This window comes from Stylophora pistillata, chromosome 4 (genome assembly GCF_964205215.1).
Source record: "Stylophora pistillata chromosome 4, jaStyPist1.2, whole genome shotgun sequence".
NCBI classification, from domain to species: domain Eukaryota; kingdom Metazoa; phylum Cnidaria; class Anthozoa; order Scleractinia; family Pocilloporidae; genus Stylophora; species Stylophora pistillata.
Window position 1 is genome coordinate 7,365,120 of NC_142522.1, and position 17,176 is coordinate 7,382,295.

The 17,176-nt window shown below is 39.3% G+C and overlaps 2 protein-coding genes across 2 annotated transcripts; one reads left to right on the forward strand and one right to left on the reverse strand.

Annotated features, from left to right (window-relative positions):
* The first annotated feature begins 2,626 nt into the window (after positions 1-2,626).
* Positions 2,627-5,731, forward strand: LOC111333828 (cytochrome P450 1A2-like). The gene has a single exon (XM_022939451.2). It carries the CDS (start codon positions 2,889-2,891, stop codon positions 4,455-4,457), a length of 1,569 nt encoding a protein of 522 aa, XP_022795186.2. The 5' UTR covers positions 2,627-2,888; the 3' UTR covers positions 4,458-5,731.
* A 1,548-nt stretch (positions 5,732-7,279) lies between these two features.
* LOC111333847 (neuronal acetylcholine receptor subunit alpha-10) lies at positions 7,280-17,111 on the reverse strand. Its single transcript, XM_022939478.2, has 5 exons — positions 16,761-17,111; positions 16,005-16,153; positions 10,569-10,613; positions 9,952-10,061; positions 7,280-9,229 (listed from the first exon to the last, which is right to left on the reverse strand). Exons 1-5 carry the CDS (start codon positions 16,861-16,863, stop codon positions 8,143-8,145), a joined length of 1,494 nt encoding a protein of 497 aa, XP_022795213.2. The 5' UTR covers positions 16,864-17,111; the 3' UTR covers positions 7,280-8,142.
* Between the last annotated feature and the right edge of the window lie 65 nt (positions 17,112-17,176).

The following is a 17,176-nucleotide window of genomic DNA, read 5'->3' on the forward strand; positions in this document are numbered from 1 at the left end:
CGATGCAGTGATGATTTATCCGTAATTTGCGAAACGGCGCACTTCTGACCTTTTGGCTCAAACTCTATATTTACAAATCACTGCATCGTGTTGTATCTACGAAAAGTGTTGTAGAATCGGAAGAAATAAGTTACATATCATTAGAGTCCACAAAGAGCTCGTTTCGCAAATTACAGATTTACATATCTCTAATTTGCGAAACGGCGCACTTATGACCTTTTGTCTCAAACTCTATATTTACAAATCATCACTGCATCGAATTGTATCTACGAAAAGTGTTAGAGAATCGGAAGAAATACGTTACATATCATTAGAGTCTTCAAAGAGCTCATTTCGCAAATTACAGATTTACATATCTGTAATTTGCGAAACAGCGCACTTCTGACCTTTTGGCTCAAACTCTATATTTACAAATCATCACTGCATCGAGTTGTATCTACGAAAAGTGTTATAGAATCGGAAGAAATACGTTACATATCATTAGAGTCTTCAAAGAGCTCATTTCGCAAATTACAGATTTACATATCTGTAATTTGCGAAACGGCGCACTTCTGACCTGGCTCAAAGTCTTTATTTATAAATCATTACTGCATCGAGTTGTATCTACGAATTGTGTTTACGAATCGGAAGAAATAAGTTATATATCGTTAGAGTCTTCGAAGAGCTGGTTTCGCAAAATACAGTACGGGTTTACTCGTTTCGTTTCGTTTCGTTTCGTTTCGCAAAATACAGTAAGCCGTACAAAACGCATCCCGTCTTGTCACGCTGGTGGAAAAGGATGCTCATTGATGACTCCATTTCCCATAATCATTCTCTTTCTAGAGACAGCCTACGTCAGTCTTCCAAAAACCATTTACACCCTGTTATCAGGTTGTATATTCGCCACACTAGGTGCTCACAAGGGAATTTGTTTGTCAGGAATCTGGTCAGATGTGCGATGTAAACAAAATATGCAAATAATATGAAGAGGAGCGGTCCCCAAGGGGGCTCGCCCAGGTGCGGGATTATGACACCTTCCTGATTTAATAACTGTTATTTGAATATACGTTTTTCTAAATAAATCGGACGCTTTTGTAGATCTTTGGGTCATCCTCGGTGTAAAAACCTGACGAGGTTTTCTTTGTTTCATGAGGTATTGTTTTACTGTACGCTATCGTCAATAATGTTTTGTTGTCTTCGTTTTACGTCACTCGTGAGCTTCACAGGTTTTTACACCGAGGATGAGCCAGATCTTTAATCTTTTTTTATCGAAAACGTTAGGTAAAATTTCTGACTTTCGGCATCTGGAGGTGGGAAGTAACCTTAAAGGGGGCTGCGAAAGAAACTGGATCAAGCTCGGTTTATAACGAAGCGAAAAACATTTCACTTTACCAGAACTCTTGGCATACATTTATTATGCATAGAGTGTTGCAAAGAAACCTTTATATTTAGTCTTTATGAAATGGAATGCATAATTAATGTATGGGGGTTGTATGGAAATCTTTCCGAACTCTTCTCGGTTGGAGAAGACCGACAAATTTCCTTTAGAAAATATCGAAAGGGAGTTTTGATTGTGTCATTGCTTTGAGAGAACAAGGTCGAAACACTTCGGCTGTGAATTTCGAATACTCCTAACTTTACTGAGCGCGCAGCACAAGCTCTCGCTATTTCCTTATAAACCTTACCAGCTCCATAAGCCATTGCTACTTACTTCCAGCCATGGACATTAGACATGACAAATCGAGAGTTTCTTCACGATCTTTCTCCATGAGAACTGAAACCAGCTCCGTTCAGGACCCCTAAATTTTAAATATGTGGAGAGGTTTGCAAGTGCCTACCACGTGCGGACAAACCTTTGAGAGCTTGAAAGCGAGATTAATGTAAATTTGCATAGCAATTTTAATTGGACTTTCTAACATGTTCCTATTCTAGCTATTTCTCAAAACTACCGTGGTTTGATTTGATCGATATACAATTTCAGTTGAAACTGATTTGTATCTGTACAGGCGAGAAAACTATCAAAATCGCGCAGCGAGTGCGGGAAAAAGAAAATTAATAAGTATGCAGGAATGATGGTGTCATTTACAAAAACACCGCGATAATTTATTACGTGTCTGTTGCAAAAAAAAAAAAAAAAAAAAAAAAAAAACAACCCGTGCTAACTCGTTTCCAGCGCTTTCTCTTTTAACGCTCTTTCCCAATTTTTCCTTGGAAAGGCCCTGGGAAAAAAAAAAGTTGAATCTCGCGGTATTCTTCGCTGTATCTCCTAAAATAGTTCTTTTAATCCTTGATTGTCAAACAAGTTCTCCTTAACAACACCTTAGGAATTGTGTAGAGAACAGTATAGAGAAGATGCATATTGATGTTGGGGTAAAATGGGGTTGAAATTAAGCTCTGCTATCCTTGTGACGATGAAATGAAGTCTTGAATGACTGTGAATATATGAGAATTACAGATGTGAAATGCGAGTTAAGAAATGAATATCGAAGTGATCTTTGCAGAAATGAATACTACTTGAGCAGTAGTGAACATAGGGCCTGGAAAAAATTCAGCTCCCATGTAGTTGGCTTGTTAACTCAGTTGGTCGAGCACTGCACTGGTATCGCAGAGGTCATGGGTTCAAATCCCGAAATCGAGATTCCTAAGTTGAACGGTGTTATTATTTTAAAGTGATGTTGGCTGTTACCATGCCTTTCGGTACATAAATTATTACGTATGCGTTTAGTTCTCCCAAAGGGATTAATATTCTGACCTTGGCAATGGGAAACGTTCGGCTTTTTTGTTCTTTGTTTGCGTCTCACACTTGATTAGTTTCAATAGCAATAACAGCACCAAACGCTGGCCGAACACGCACACGCCTCTACGAATTGTGAAAACCAGACACGAACTATTCCTCTTTTACAAAGTCTATGGAATCTCTAAGTTTACTGGCTGAGATCCTGCCTCTTGTCGCCCTGTTTCTTTCAGTTGCTTATATCAGCGTCCTTTACTATCGGTGGCCACGAAATTATCCTCCAGGACCTTGGGGTCTTCCAATAATTGGCAATCTACCTCAGCTCGGTTCCGCGCCGCATATTACCCTGACGGAGCTCAGCAAGGTCTACGGAGATGCGTTTTCCTTAAAGTTTGGCTCCAGAAAAGCAGTGGTGTTGAATAGCGAGGAGGTGGTCAGAGAAGCACTGTTGAAAAATTCTCGCCATTGTTCCAATCGACCACCGTTGTTCGCTGCTAGGAATGTCAGGAAAACTAGTATCTCTTTTGGAGAACGTTGCCCGGCTCAAGTCATTCGCAAGAGATGCGCCCTTAGAGCAATTCACCAAGTTGCGCTCGACAAAGAAGGATATTTCAATAAAATTGTCCAAAAAGTGTTTTTGGAATTCCAAGAAAGTCTGGCCGAGAAAGAAGTAAAAACATTCCAGCCGTCTGTTGAATTGAAGCTAGCTGTTATCAAAATCATGTTTCACTTTACGTTTGGAGAAGACACTGGCAATAACCAGTACACGAACGAAATGCAAAAACTGGTAGAGGAATCCGCCGAGTTTACCGAAAGCAGTGCCGCTTGCAGTCTGGTGGACTTCCTTCCCTGGATTAAGCCATTTATTCGCAAACAGGTGGCCATAGTGGAACACTCAATCGAGGGGTTGATGACATTTGTTGACAAAGCGTACACTAAAACTATGCGTAGAGAGAAGCCAGAGACTACCGATGATAACTGCATTGCTTTGAGTTTGGCAAAGCTTTGGGAGAAAGCTAAAAGCAAATATTACGAGGAGATAAAAATGGATTTAGATTTGGAAGAACCAACAGATCTTTCCAATTCTTCACCAAGGGGTAATCAATCCAACAACGGAAAGGAAGAAATTGTTAAAATGCTAGCAGCCGATATTTTCGGCGCAGGACTGGAGACGGTCTCAAATACCTTGTGCTGGGCGATGGCTTACATTATAAACAACCCACAGATTCAACAAAGCCTTCACCAAGAGTTGGATAACGCTGTTGGGCGGCATCGTCTTCCCACAATCCAAGATAAGGGAAACATGCCTCTATTACAAGCCACAGTATTGGAAGTTCTCCGCATTGCCTCTGTGCTGCCACTCGCTCTACCTCATCAGACATCTACAGAAACAACGCTGGGTGGATACACGATTCCAAAGGACACACTCGTCGTTATTAATCTGTGGGCAGTGAATCATGACCCTCGCGTGTTCAAGGAACCTCGTGTATTCAATCCATACCGATTCTTGAATGAAAACGGAGAGGTCTACGACGTTAAAACCAAGTTGCAGCTGCCTTTTTCGATTGGCAGTCGACGCTGTCTTGGAAGCTCATTGGCTAAGGCGGAAATGTTTCTCTTGTTGGCATGTTTGCTACAGCGTTTCGAGTTTTCACGCGCAAAGCCTGGCTTTGTAGATTTGGAGGGTCATTTTGGACTCAACTTGCGCCCTAAAGATTTTAGTGTTTGTGCAAATCCTCGTTAAAGAAAAAGACAACTCGAACGAAGGTTCTAGATCTGTGATCTGTTTTTAACTCACTATCAGCTACACGATTCATTAACTCCGGAAACTCTAGAGACAACAGCGTCTGCGAGTTCGTCTTGTTACTTAGTGGCGCTTTTCTTTTTGAGCCTTGTGAAATAATTAAATATATACATATATATATGCATGTATAACATCTAGCTGCAAGAGTTTGTTATGCACATGGAATGCAGACATTTTCATCTTTGTAACCTACTTTATTTAGCAGTGGTGGTTTTTACAAAATTTGTAGCATTTCTTGCAATGTCTCAAAACATGATTTTGGAAAACGGCCAAAGTGCACTTGCAATGGTCCATAGCCAAAAGAACTTTTCAAAAAAGTGTTGATGCATGCATATACATATTGATTCACTTTATGGGTAGTTAATGTAAAACGCAGTCTTTCATCGATCGACAGTCATCTGAGGTACTATCAGGGCCAAAATCAAAGACTAAAATTTGATCAACTCCCGAAAGTTTTCGTTTACGGGGTAGAAAAGAGAATGCACCGTGTGGCTGTAGTTAAGGAAATTACTAATTTGCTAATTTTCTGGCTGTCTCGTTGCGAGAGGTCCATTCTGAAGGAAAAGATCACGAAAACGTGGAATTGTCAATGTAGGCCTCGGTGGGAGGTGCTCCAATCAAGCGCAAGTGACAAACACTTGGAATTGTTTGATGTAGAGCTCAGTCACCGACGTGGTTGGGTCAAGGTGATGACGCCTGGCTGACTAAATTTATGCTAAACATAGTTTAAATATTGTACTCCGCATTTACTATCAGGCAAGTACCAAGAGTATAGCCAAAATCTTTTTCACTCTCAATCCAAGGCGTCGAAAATCGGTCTTCACCATTAGTCAGTGATGAAGACAGGACAAAATTAAGAAACGATTCTCGTGGTCGAATGTAACCCTGAGAGTTTTTAAAAAATAACGAAAGCTCCATCTTCTTCCAGGTTGTTTTCGAAAAAATAATGGAAATTCTCTGAATTACTCTTCGCTTAATTTCCCACAACTTTCTCGCATTTGAATCAATCTCAACAAGACCAAACTTGCTTGTTCACTAGTAGGGTAAAATATTTCGCAGTACCTTTCCATCGACGAAATGACTGTTTAGAATGATTACAAAGGCACCAATCTCTGATAAAAACCTTTAACCTGACTTTGCTTCTACCACGTATGTGTTTAGCATATAATTGTAACAAATGTATTATCTTTAGAATAAAGGCAGTGTTAGCGTTTCGCATCTCATTCGATTTCTTGCAAATAACAAAACAATTAGACTATCTAATCTCTTTTTGATACCTCAGTCATCGCGTCCTGGTGTGCTATGGAGTGCTTCTTTCAAGCTCTACACTGTTCATATCGAATACTGCTTTTTGCCCACAAACAAAGCAACGCAGCTTGTGTCATTCCTATGAATTTTTGGGTTAGGAACTCTGACTAAATAACCGCTGATTGTCGTAAATTTCTATCAGTCCTCCCGTGCATTTTGAACTATGCAATAATCAAAATGAATGAATCCATCCTGGATATCTATTCAGTAACACTTGATATCTAAATGTTACTAATGTAAAGTTAAAAGAGGACACCAGATGCACGTATCAGACAAAAATGGTATTGGGGTGATGCCAAATGAAAAGAAAGCTGGTTTATAACTTAGGTAACTGATTTCTTTCCATACAATGCTTCTATGTTTCTTACATAATTCTGTTATCCAACGTTGAAGGAGCTTTTTTTTTTTTTTAATAAACTGCACTTAAATAGAGCTTTTTTGTTTTTTAATAAACTGCACTTAAATAGTTATAGGAAAAACACCCTTTTTACATAATTTCAAACTCTTTCAGATGATTATTTAAGTGACAAAACAGTATTTTTTAAACCTATCTTTCAATACTGAAATCACGATTCGCAAGAGCGAGTGCCGGACAAAACAATGAAACATAAATGTTGAACTGACATCATAGACATCATAACACCTGTTTGCTTTAAAGAAGACTAAACTCAATCTCGCTAAACAATTGCCGCATTGTTGTAACCACTTCCGTTGTGTTAGCTTAATTGGGACAGGATAAAGTCACGAATGTATTGTTTACGAAATTTTACGGTTATATGGTCGCGTTAATTATCAGACTGACACATACTAGATTAGTCGAACTGAATTTTGCAACTCTAGTCAAGGTCAGACCACGGTAGGCACGTGTTACAGAAGCCTTTTTATGCAAAGGGCTCAGTTGGGGTCGTTCCGGTGTAATCTTCCTCGAAAGGATACGACCAATAAAGCGAATTAGGATTAAAAAGTTACATAGACGAACTTCGAGAGTGTAGTACACCGGTAATTAATATAAGAATGGCCTCAACATCGGGTCTGGTTTCTGATTACCACGTGTTTAACGGTACTATTCTTTCCCACAATGTGAATGCTCGCAGAATTGGCTTAATGCCTGAGGAATTGGACGAGAGCGCGGAACACTGACTACGGGCGCACAAAATTGGGTGAGAACGCGTACACCTGGGATTGAATGGGAGCGCGCGAGACTGGACGAGGGTACACAGGATTGGATGAGAGCAAATGAGTTTGAGTGGTAGGACACTGTTTTGGATAAGAGCGCATGAGAGAGCCAAAGAATGGATGATTGGACGAGACCTCGAGAGATCGGAAGAATACGAGCGAGATTATTTTAGAAAGCAAGAGGTTAAAGAAAAGCTCAGCAGATTTGCTACGGGAGTGTGGAATTGGGTCACGCAAGATTGATGGACACCTCTCGTGTTCAGCAGATCACGCAAAAGATCGGATTCAAATTTAATAAACACCTCAACAGCAAATGGAAGTATCTTGCAAACAAAACTAACGAACACTAGAACATCATATCACAGAGAGACGAATAACTCACAAAAGTCACAAATGGAGGATGAAAATTAAGGCCAAAAAACGTGAAAGAGTCAAAGTTGAAATGGAGCGATATCTAACATTTGCCTTACGCATGGTGACTAAGTAGAAATTGCAAAAAATAACAATTAATATAACAATGGAATAATAACAGAGTTGATTGAAATTTAAAAGCGAAAAATCTACAGAAAAACTCAGGAATTCTGAATTACGTCAACGAGAGCAACGAACACAATTTCTGATCTCTTTTAGAAAGTCAGAAATTCAAAACAAGAACTATGACCCACTATAATGTTACTTGCAACATAAAATAGAAACTTTCTGGGACATTGGCAAACTGCCACTCAAACAATAGTTACCAACAACTATAGAAGTGGGATATTTACAACGATTAGGTATATGTCCTAATGAATTCAAGGCGCTATATTTCAGCACAAGCACAAAGATAAAATTGAAAAAAAAGTAATAAAAAACCGCGGAGCTCCTTTTTTTCGGCAGAAATCGCAACCTCAAGATAGAAAAAAAATGGTAGCTTTTGGAGTTCGCAATCCACCAGTTGTAGCCTGCGAACAGGCTCCTGTTCTAAACCAAGGATTCAACTGAAGAAATGGCGTGTACTGATTCCGGTCAGAGCTCTATTTTTGCCCTGTGCACAAAAGTGAGTATGTTGGAAGGTCAGTCGTAAAGAAGAAAGAGAAAAGCACAAATCACGACCTTGCAAATCTAAGGGATTATTCCGCTGTCTCCTTTCTATTCAATCAGTCTAAATGTCTTGAAAGTTCCTTTCATTGTTGTAGTGTGGTATTTTGAGATAGAAAATGATCACGGAAAGGAAAAAAGCCACGCCTGCCATTAAGAAGAAAAGCCTGTCTACCACGGAGGCAGCGAAATGCCATTTCTCTTTATTTTGCATCGATTCATCGTTTTTGTCGACGGCTTTACTGGGAATGTCAGAGAGTTTATCCGTTATTTCCTCCAGCTCTTCATCCATGGAATCTTTGACTTTCCCCTGCATTCGACCGTCGCTTAAGGATTCGGTGCCATTGGCCCTGCAGCCCAGTAGGCGATGCCACAATGTACCTCTCATCCCACTTTTACGGTAAATGATGCTATTAGGGCCGTATCGTTTCTCCGGCAAGTTCACAGTCATTTTCATTCTCAACAGTTTTGCCATCCAGCCAACTATAAAAAAATCCACCCATGCGGGAACTCTCCTCTCCGGTTCACTAAAATGATAAAACCTCAAAGTGACCGACGTTGCCATTAAGCAAAAGGCCACCTCAAAAAGGATCACGATGAAAAATTTGCTGATCAGTGGTAGTACTTCTGATGTCTTGGGAATGTTCTCGGTGAAAATGAGCATGTACACCGTAAGGCCAAGCAAGAGGGTTATCACCAATGCAATTCTTTCTCCGGACCCTGGCGGTAACGTGAAAGAAAACACTGTCAAAGTGGCCAAAAGAATGCAAGGTAGAATCAAATTCTGAACATAAAACAACGGTCTTCGCCGAAGGTGGACCCTAAATGTAATGTCAACATAAGGATACTTGCAGCAGCTATATTTAACCACGTTTCGTGTGGCGTTTACGGAGACCAACGTCCACTGGCCATTACTGGTGTACTTCTGCAGGTCAGCAGTCTCACTCTTGCGAACCAGGTCAAGGAACTGGCTGTTGTAGGTCCACGATCCGAAAGTAAGTAAACAAATCTGCTCGTCAAAAGGAAAGAACGTTATGTCAATCTTGCATATGGATTTGATTTCTGTTGGTGCAAACCATTCGTTTCGACCATCATGGTGCAGGATAACCATGGTGTCAAAGTTGTACATCTCTCTTCCGACGCCGTTAATGCTGAAAGAGCACGAAGACGGGTTTTAGAAAAGAGTTATCAAGAAAGGCGTAAAGATAAGTGTAATTCTCTCCACAATTTAAAACGCAGTTGATGGTAATAAATCATATTTTGACCCGCAGATGATATACTAATAAAGAATTGATCCTCGCCTGTGAGCCACAATCCACAGAATCACAAGTTGGGAGCGATGCAAATTGTGGCCGGTGGGATCGTCGTGACTATTAGACATGCTCTCTAAGTGGTGCACTGAAGGAAACCTTTTACATACAGACCCACAGAGCGACCAATAAAGTGATCGGCCGACCGACCGAGCAAATGACGGTCGATAAGGCAAAGAATCTGGCAGGTTGGATGTGGAGGTCGAACCACTCTATGTGATATTCATGAAACGTTAAGGCACTTTTGTTGAGGTAGGTTCAAGGTGAGAGAAAGTCTCAGGAGCACTGCGCCAAAGTGATTAAGACGCTGGCCTGGTTCTGACGGTCCCAGGGTCAAGAAGTCCACCCTGTTTCTTATTTTCCCCAAAATCGGGGCGATTACCATTACTACTGATTAATGTTTTTACAGCATGGAACAAAAAAAAAATTAAATTTCACAGATAGCAAAACTCTCCAAACAAGGATAAAATAGTGATCCATGGCTATCTGATGACGACTGTTAAGTAAAGTGACTGATTCGAAGTAAGATAGATTGAGTATGAAAAAACCACCACTGTTCTTACTTGTTGTACAAAAGAATATCAGGCTTCCATACTATTTTTGGATTGACGTTCATGTCTTTGATTCCACCAAACTCCGCTGGATCCCACGTAAGCCTCTTGTTGGTCCAAAACTAACGAATTACGAAAGCAAAACTTTAATGCATGTCAGTTTAAACTATTTCAGTCTCTTTTTAAATTGAGATTATACCTTATGATTTATAGTTACCAGAAAAGAGACTGGTGAAATAAGTTTTCTTTTCTTAGACCTGGCAAAGTGGTAATAACAAAAGGAAAGACGAGGTAGCCCCAGTTGTCTCCATGCTGTCTAGATCCCAACAGAGAATGTCATTTTACGACGTTCCTATTCCTTTTTCGTGTTTTCCCAACACTGAACGCCTATGATATGACATGTTGAAGGGTACGTCAGAAAGAGAACAATGCTAAGCATGGATCAAATGCGCTTGTTCATCTTTAAGGAGAATGCTTTACTCACTCCAGATAATTGAATTTCGTTTTTCCCCCCTCCGGGATTTTTCTTACTAAGGTTGTTATCTGCCTAATTATGCAGTATATTAAAAAAAAACAACAACAACAATGAAAAACGACACGAGGGCGAGTAACTGTATCGATAAACAAACCTGTCTGACCCAAATGTTGCTGGTCATTATTTGGTCTTTGCTATCCTGTGTAGGAAGAAAGAACATCAAAGAAAAAAAAATTTAGTTGAAACGAAAACAGACGAATGTTTGAATAAAAGAAAGATCGCTTTTACACTTATAAAAAGGTTGCTAGTATATCAGAATCACAGTTGAACTCAGACATATCGGTACGGTGATACATCTTGGATTAAAAGGAAAAGCTACTGACTTTCACTGTTCCAGTTTTTGTTATCTCAATGCCCTCCCAGTTAAGCATCCGTTAAGGAGATTAAAATAACTCTAAGAGCCGAAATGTAAACTACTCACATGCACTTTGGCGATAAATAGGAAAGGTGAAATACAGACAAAGGCGAACACAGCAAGCGATTTACAATATGTTCAGGTTGGATTACACACGCAGCTGCTGAGGAAAAGTCCTCTTCTTTCCGAACGTTCACTTAGTCACCAAATAGGTAGACTCGAATTGACAGCATCCTGCACCAGTTGAGACAGATTCATAGAGTCAAGATTTTTTTTTTTTCGTTTTGCAATGTAATGGAACAGAACAACTGTAATTACGGGCGGTTCTGTTTGTAATGTACCCCTTTCTCTCAAGATAAGCCAACACACGCTCAACAGTTTATTTTATACAACCGTGCCTAAAAAGGTATTGTTTATCAAACAGATTAACTGCTTCAACTTGTTTGCGTAAACATCGATTAGTCAGAAGTTTTGATAAATTGCACTGGAAACTTGAATTTGCTTGCTGAGGTGTTCCTCACCGCGAAAAGCTTAAGCCATGAAACAGTGAAATACAGGCGCCCAGCAACATCAAAACAACTCTTGCATTCAATACAGACAACCCAACCATTCCTCTAAGTGATACCGTCGTGTTTTGCAACCTGGAATGATTTAAAAAGGTAGGTCTTTCCAACTTTTTGATTCATCATTCAAACTTATATTATACACTTATTATCGATATTATATTTCATCGTAAATGTTTGTGTATTCTTCCAATTAAAATAACAACATTGGGAACGTGAGATGAGTATATTTGGCGACTGCATATGGAACGTATCAGTTCATCGCATATTTTGAAATATCGCCAATTTAAAAGTACTTTAAGGTTTTTTCTATTCTTTTCGTTAGGAATTTTATGTATCATAAGCATTCTCAGCTGTCTAAGCGCGAGAATTCGAACGCTGTAAATAAGTTCATTGATGTTTGTTATGTGTGACTCTGGCACGGAAGATGACAATTACGGAGAGCGATTCCACGTACAGTACTAAAACTGGATCTAGACCATAAAAAAGAACGTTTTTTTAAGTTCGATCATTTGTTCATTTGAACACAGCTATATCTTATTTTTTTTTTTTTTAAGAAAAAATTGAGATATGATTTCGCTCTTCTTAATCGAGCAGGAAACTTGAAGAGGTCGACTGAAACAGGGGGTAAATGTGGCTCTCGGCTAAGGAGTTAACAACTTCAGCTTCTGGAATGCTCTTTTCAAAGTGTCTCAAAAGACAAATGTACAAACGGAGAAAAAAAGGATTTGAATGATGTGGCCACACCAATTAGAATGATGAAATGAGACGTTTGTCTGTGTTACAATGAAACGTTCGATTTAAACCTCCAAGTTTACATATCACTTGTAACAAAAATCAATCAGTGTCCAAATAAACACCCAGCAATTTCAGAACTTAAAGGAATTTAAAAAAAAATAATTATTATCACAGGAATCAGCCATCGGCTTTCGTTGATGTACCATTGTAATTTTGGGAAGTCAAATTATTCTGCCGTGCCAAGTCAACTGATTCATGAGCCACCGCCCCAGTCAGTTATTTAAGTATCTCGTCAGTTGTAACATGCAACGGGCAAATTGGTTAAAAATTATTGAAAAGTTAAACTAAGAAAGGGCCCTTTCATGTACTGGCTTGTGTTAAAGGGGACGACCTCAAAGAGATGCACCCCTTCAAATCATCAATTTCCGTCGTCACATGGGTCGTTTTCAGTACGTAAGCCCTATTTCCACTCTCGACTTTTCCCTGGTAGTACAATTATCGGGGTTTTCTGGTAAGATCTTGAAACACGTTTACTATGGGCTTGTTTCACGAGTAATTACGGTAGGCTTTTTCTCGACAACACGAGAAATCCTTTTCAAGCACCTTCGTCAAGTGGCATTTTTCATCAGTGACTACACTGCTCTTATTGACGTAGAGTTGGAAAAATTAAGTTAGCATGCAAGGACTTATCTACCCTTCAGACTGGCCAGTGACGAGTTATAAGTTAAAAATTTTAAAACCCTGTAATTAGGTGAATAAATGTTAAGTCGTTTTCTTCGACGTACTGCTTCTCCATTTAAGGATACTAAGAGAAACGTTATTTTCTTTTGATTTAAATGCTTATTTTCGTAACCTCTTCTTTAAAAACACTAGAACACAACCAAAGATTGACAAGTACCTGAAACTGTTCGTGCAAATCCCTTGTGCATGAATCCAAAGGCAAAAGATATCTCTGTCATCACAATAATTTCATTTTCGTTTAATCTTAAGTCACAGATGGTATTTTCCACTGATCATGAACCTTGATTAAGGCCCTTTGACCGGCGAGTTTGAACCTGCTCTCAAAGATCAAAAGGTCTAGAAAGTTTCCAAATCTGCTCTCTGAAGGAATAAAATCATCACGAATTTTGTGAGCCAGCTCTCAGTGACTCTATGGCCGGAGTTTTAGAACGGTTTTGCCCATTTGCAATTAGTGTTAAGAATCGCTCTATCACGTTAAACTATTTTGATTACGTAAGCCTGAATTATGATCTCCCAGGAGTGAATATGTTTTGCAGAAAGAACTATAGGGTAAGACACGGAATAGAGATTTGTACTTTATGATTTGTGATTTGCTAGAGAACACACAATTTATCGAGGCGTCAATCTTTTCTGGGGAGGCTATGACGATATGCTGCGAATTAAACCTTTTTCATGACACTAGGAAATATTCTAAAATACAACAGCCAGGAACAGTTTGTGTAGCTTGTTCCACATAATTCCACTGACTTAATGAGTTAACTTCTTATGAGCAGATGCGGGGTACCGAGGGTTAAGGACCTAAAAACAACATCTGTAGAGCTCAGAAGTTAATGTATCCCGTTCAAAATGTGTACAACGCGAATGTTGTTGAATAACAAAGAAAGGAGTCAGGAGGAACTCCACAAGACCCCGAGAGGAATGAGTCTTAAAAATGGACTACAAAGGTTCTGTCGCGGGATGGACCCGTTTTCAACAAGGAAAGGAAAAACAATACTCCGTAAAAGCAAGTGTCAGATCCAAACGGTTTTGTTATAAATATTCCAAGACAATGCAGCTCATGTAAATCTTGAAATGTGACAGACTAAATTTGTTAATATTACTGGCCTGTCGATGACTGGGATTACATTAGATGGCAGAGATCCCCTACTACTAAAGTCACAGATTGTGAGATTTAAACTTGCATCTTTCACTTCCGAAACCATGGATGACGTTTTAGGGGATTAACCACTGAGGACTGCTTATCTTGGCGCTGACATGATATTTTCTGTATAGCTTTCATTAACTGATGTCTACATTTATAGTTCGAGATGACGACGTTAAAGAGATCGTCTGGTATACCCCATTTATATAGGACGTAACTGTTGGAAATGTCTGGTATTACAACAGTCCGTACAGGCCTGATTTTTTTCAGGTCTGATTTTCGCTATTGCATAAATAGCGCTATCTACTGCGAAGGATCGTGCATCATACGTATTATCTATTAAGTGAGTTTTCTAAGTGGACACTGTGTATTTAAGCGAAGAATCTCGAGTTCTTTAGAAAATTCAGTTAGACTTTGTCCGTGATGTACATCGTCCTCGAAAAAATTAAGAGAGCTCTCTTGGAGTAAAGTGGCGCGTTCTTAAATCAAAGGCTTAGTTTCTACTTAAGGGTCATTATTTACAAGAGGGTTTTGAGTAAGTACCTGGCTAAATAACGTATTATCGTATTATTCTGGCGATAAAGAAGACTGGTCATGAAGCTAGGCCATAACCAAATTATAAACGAAGCTGTTATGACTGTTGCGGTCAATGTTTTCTCCTGGCAATGCACAGCCTTTCGTATTTTGTTGACTCCTACCTTCGGAATGAATCAATGGGATGCTTTTGTTGGTCAGTTAACTCGACATGATTGGATTGCTAATAAATACTGTGCACGGTCAGGCCGAAAAAAGCTGGCAAAAACACATGGAGCGCAGAAATCTATCATGTTTCAAAACCATTTCATTTCATTACCCATGGCCTTGTCAACAATACCAACATCTTCAATTTACCTCAAGGTGGTCTACAAGGTTCTAAGAGTTTTCGTGCAAGCATTTAAGTTTGACCATGCTATTCAATGAGCGGTAAATGCGGGTAAATAACTTTTAGGAACAAGGATGACAGATGGAAAAAGGCTGGTTGATGAGTTATCAATTTCCATCAGAAGAGATAACAAGAACTAATGGTTTTCAACTAATTGTTCATAATCTTTAGATTTGGAAATTACTATGACACAAACCAGCCTTAGCGAGTTCGACTTCGCGGCTCAGCAGGTCATGAATGCAATCTGTGCCTTTCTTTTCTGAGCGGAAAACACAGAGAGGGCGTATCTTGTCATTACGGTTGAACTAATTAAAAATATATCGAAAAGATAAGAAACCAAAGGTATGTATTATTTTGTGATATGTAGGTTATCCGAGAACTGTGAAGAAAAGTATAAAACATGTACACTCGGTCGTTGCGGATCATGTCTTCTAAATATCTCTAGTGGTCTTAAATTTCCTCCGTGTTTTATATTTCAAGCTTCTTTATCTGTTAAATGTAGGAAATTAACGTATCTGCGGGCATCTCCATTTAAAACCCCCGGGCATACCAAGCATGTATCTCATCTAACCCTTAAAATTTAACTACAGATGAGGAAAATTTTAACAACGAAATTGCTCTCCTTATCTTCATAAGGCAACTTAAACATACAGCCGCTGATGTCTTTGAGCTGCATCGAGGCTTTCGAGGGATGTCTAAAATTGCAAAATGCATGACTCATATGAGCACGAACATCCAGTGGCAATACGCAGATTACTCCTGGATAATAAAGGATCATGTTCTTCCACCAAGAAAATTTGTTTTGGGTAAGAATTTGCTTAAATCAATATTGATGTACCGGCTTTGATATAATAACCCCCTTGTTTCCTTAAGGCTAAAAGCGCGAAAAAAATCATCTATTTCTCATTAACTCTAACGATAGCGACATATTCTGCAGTAAAGTCATCTAAAACAAACTGTTTCCATCCCAAAAATAATAATATGAGATTAAGCTTACCCTAGTTGGAAAAAGGAATATAATGATGGGAGGTAATGGTTTTACCAAACACGACAACTTTTTAATTACTCACCAAGTCAACAAGCTGACTGAATGCCATGTCGAACGTAACAATCACTGGTTCAGATCTGTTTTGCGTTGGTAGAATTTGTTTCTCCTGTAAGTAGTTTTCCATTAGATGATGGAGGAGCCTGAGTTCGGCATCTTCGGTAGCTTCCTGAGCTGGAAAAGAAGTTTTAAAAAACCACTGTTACTTCAACGACACGAAGAAGGATTTAAACCAAGATCTAGATACCGCAGAGGGTATGATCAGTGGGCACATTTGCAGCAAAAGTGACAAAAAGACACAATTGAAAGGAAAGTTATTTATGAACAATTGCTGAACTGCTAAATGCTCTCTAATGAAGGATCATGGAGACTACTCTCATCATGTTTTTCCTATTTAAGATACTTTTTGAACATGTCTCCAGCGTGTTAACATTTAAAGAATCCAAACATTTTCAATAGGCTTCATAGTGCGAAACTCTCAGTCTGTGGTGCTTGACTAAGTCAGACGATGCCTCTCATTCGACGCATATGGATAACAGACGCCGTCCTATAACAATAACTCAATCTGACCTTCCTCTAGAACGTATACTACCGACACAGTTGGTGCAAATGAAATTAAGTTATTTTACTCGCATAGTATAATAAGAAGGTTCTTCAAGATGTAGGTGAAGAATAAAACTGCATATTTTTGGCAATTTTAAAAGTATAATCAAGACGAGATACCATTACAGCGCGTTATTGCGCCAAGCCGCATGTTGAGTAATTGCGTGTTTCCTCTTACCTATGCAAACATGGTTCAGCTTAAGTAGAGTTCCGAACAAAAATACAATCACGGCAAAGTGGTTTTTCACTCTGTCAGCACGGTACAACCAGAGGTATGCCATCGCTTTGTTGACGGTAGAGCTCTTGTGTGACCGACTGAGCTGTCGATGGTGTGGCGATAGCACATGTGGTAATACTCCAAAGTTTCTGCTATTTTATCTGTAGCACGATCTCGTGATAGAATATAAGATCCGGTAAGACTGTTCCTAATTGGAAATGTCCTCAGAGTAGTGCTGAAGCTGTGCACTCAGCACCGTAATCTAAAACTGCGAACAGCAGGGTGACACCACCTGATAACACGTTTCTCATTATGTTTGGCATAGTTTGGAGAATGACATACTTCTCGTGAGTCATGCAGTAGGTGGATCATGATGG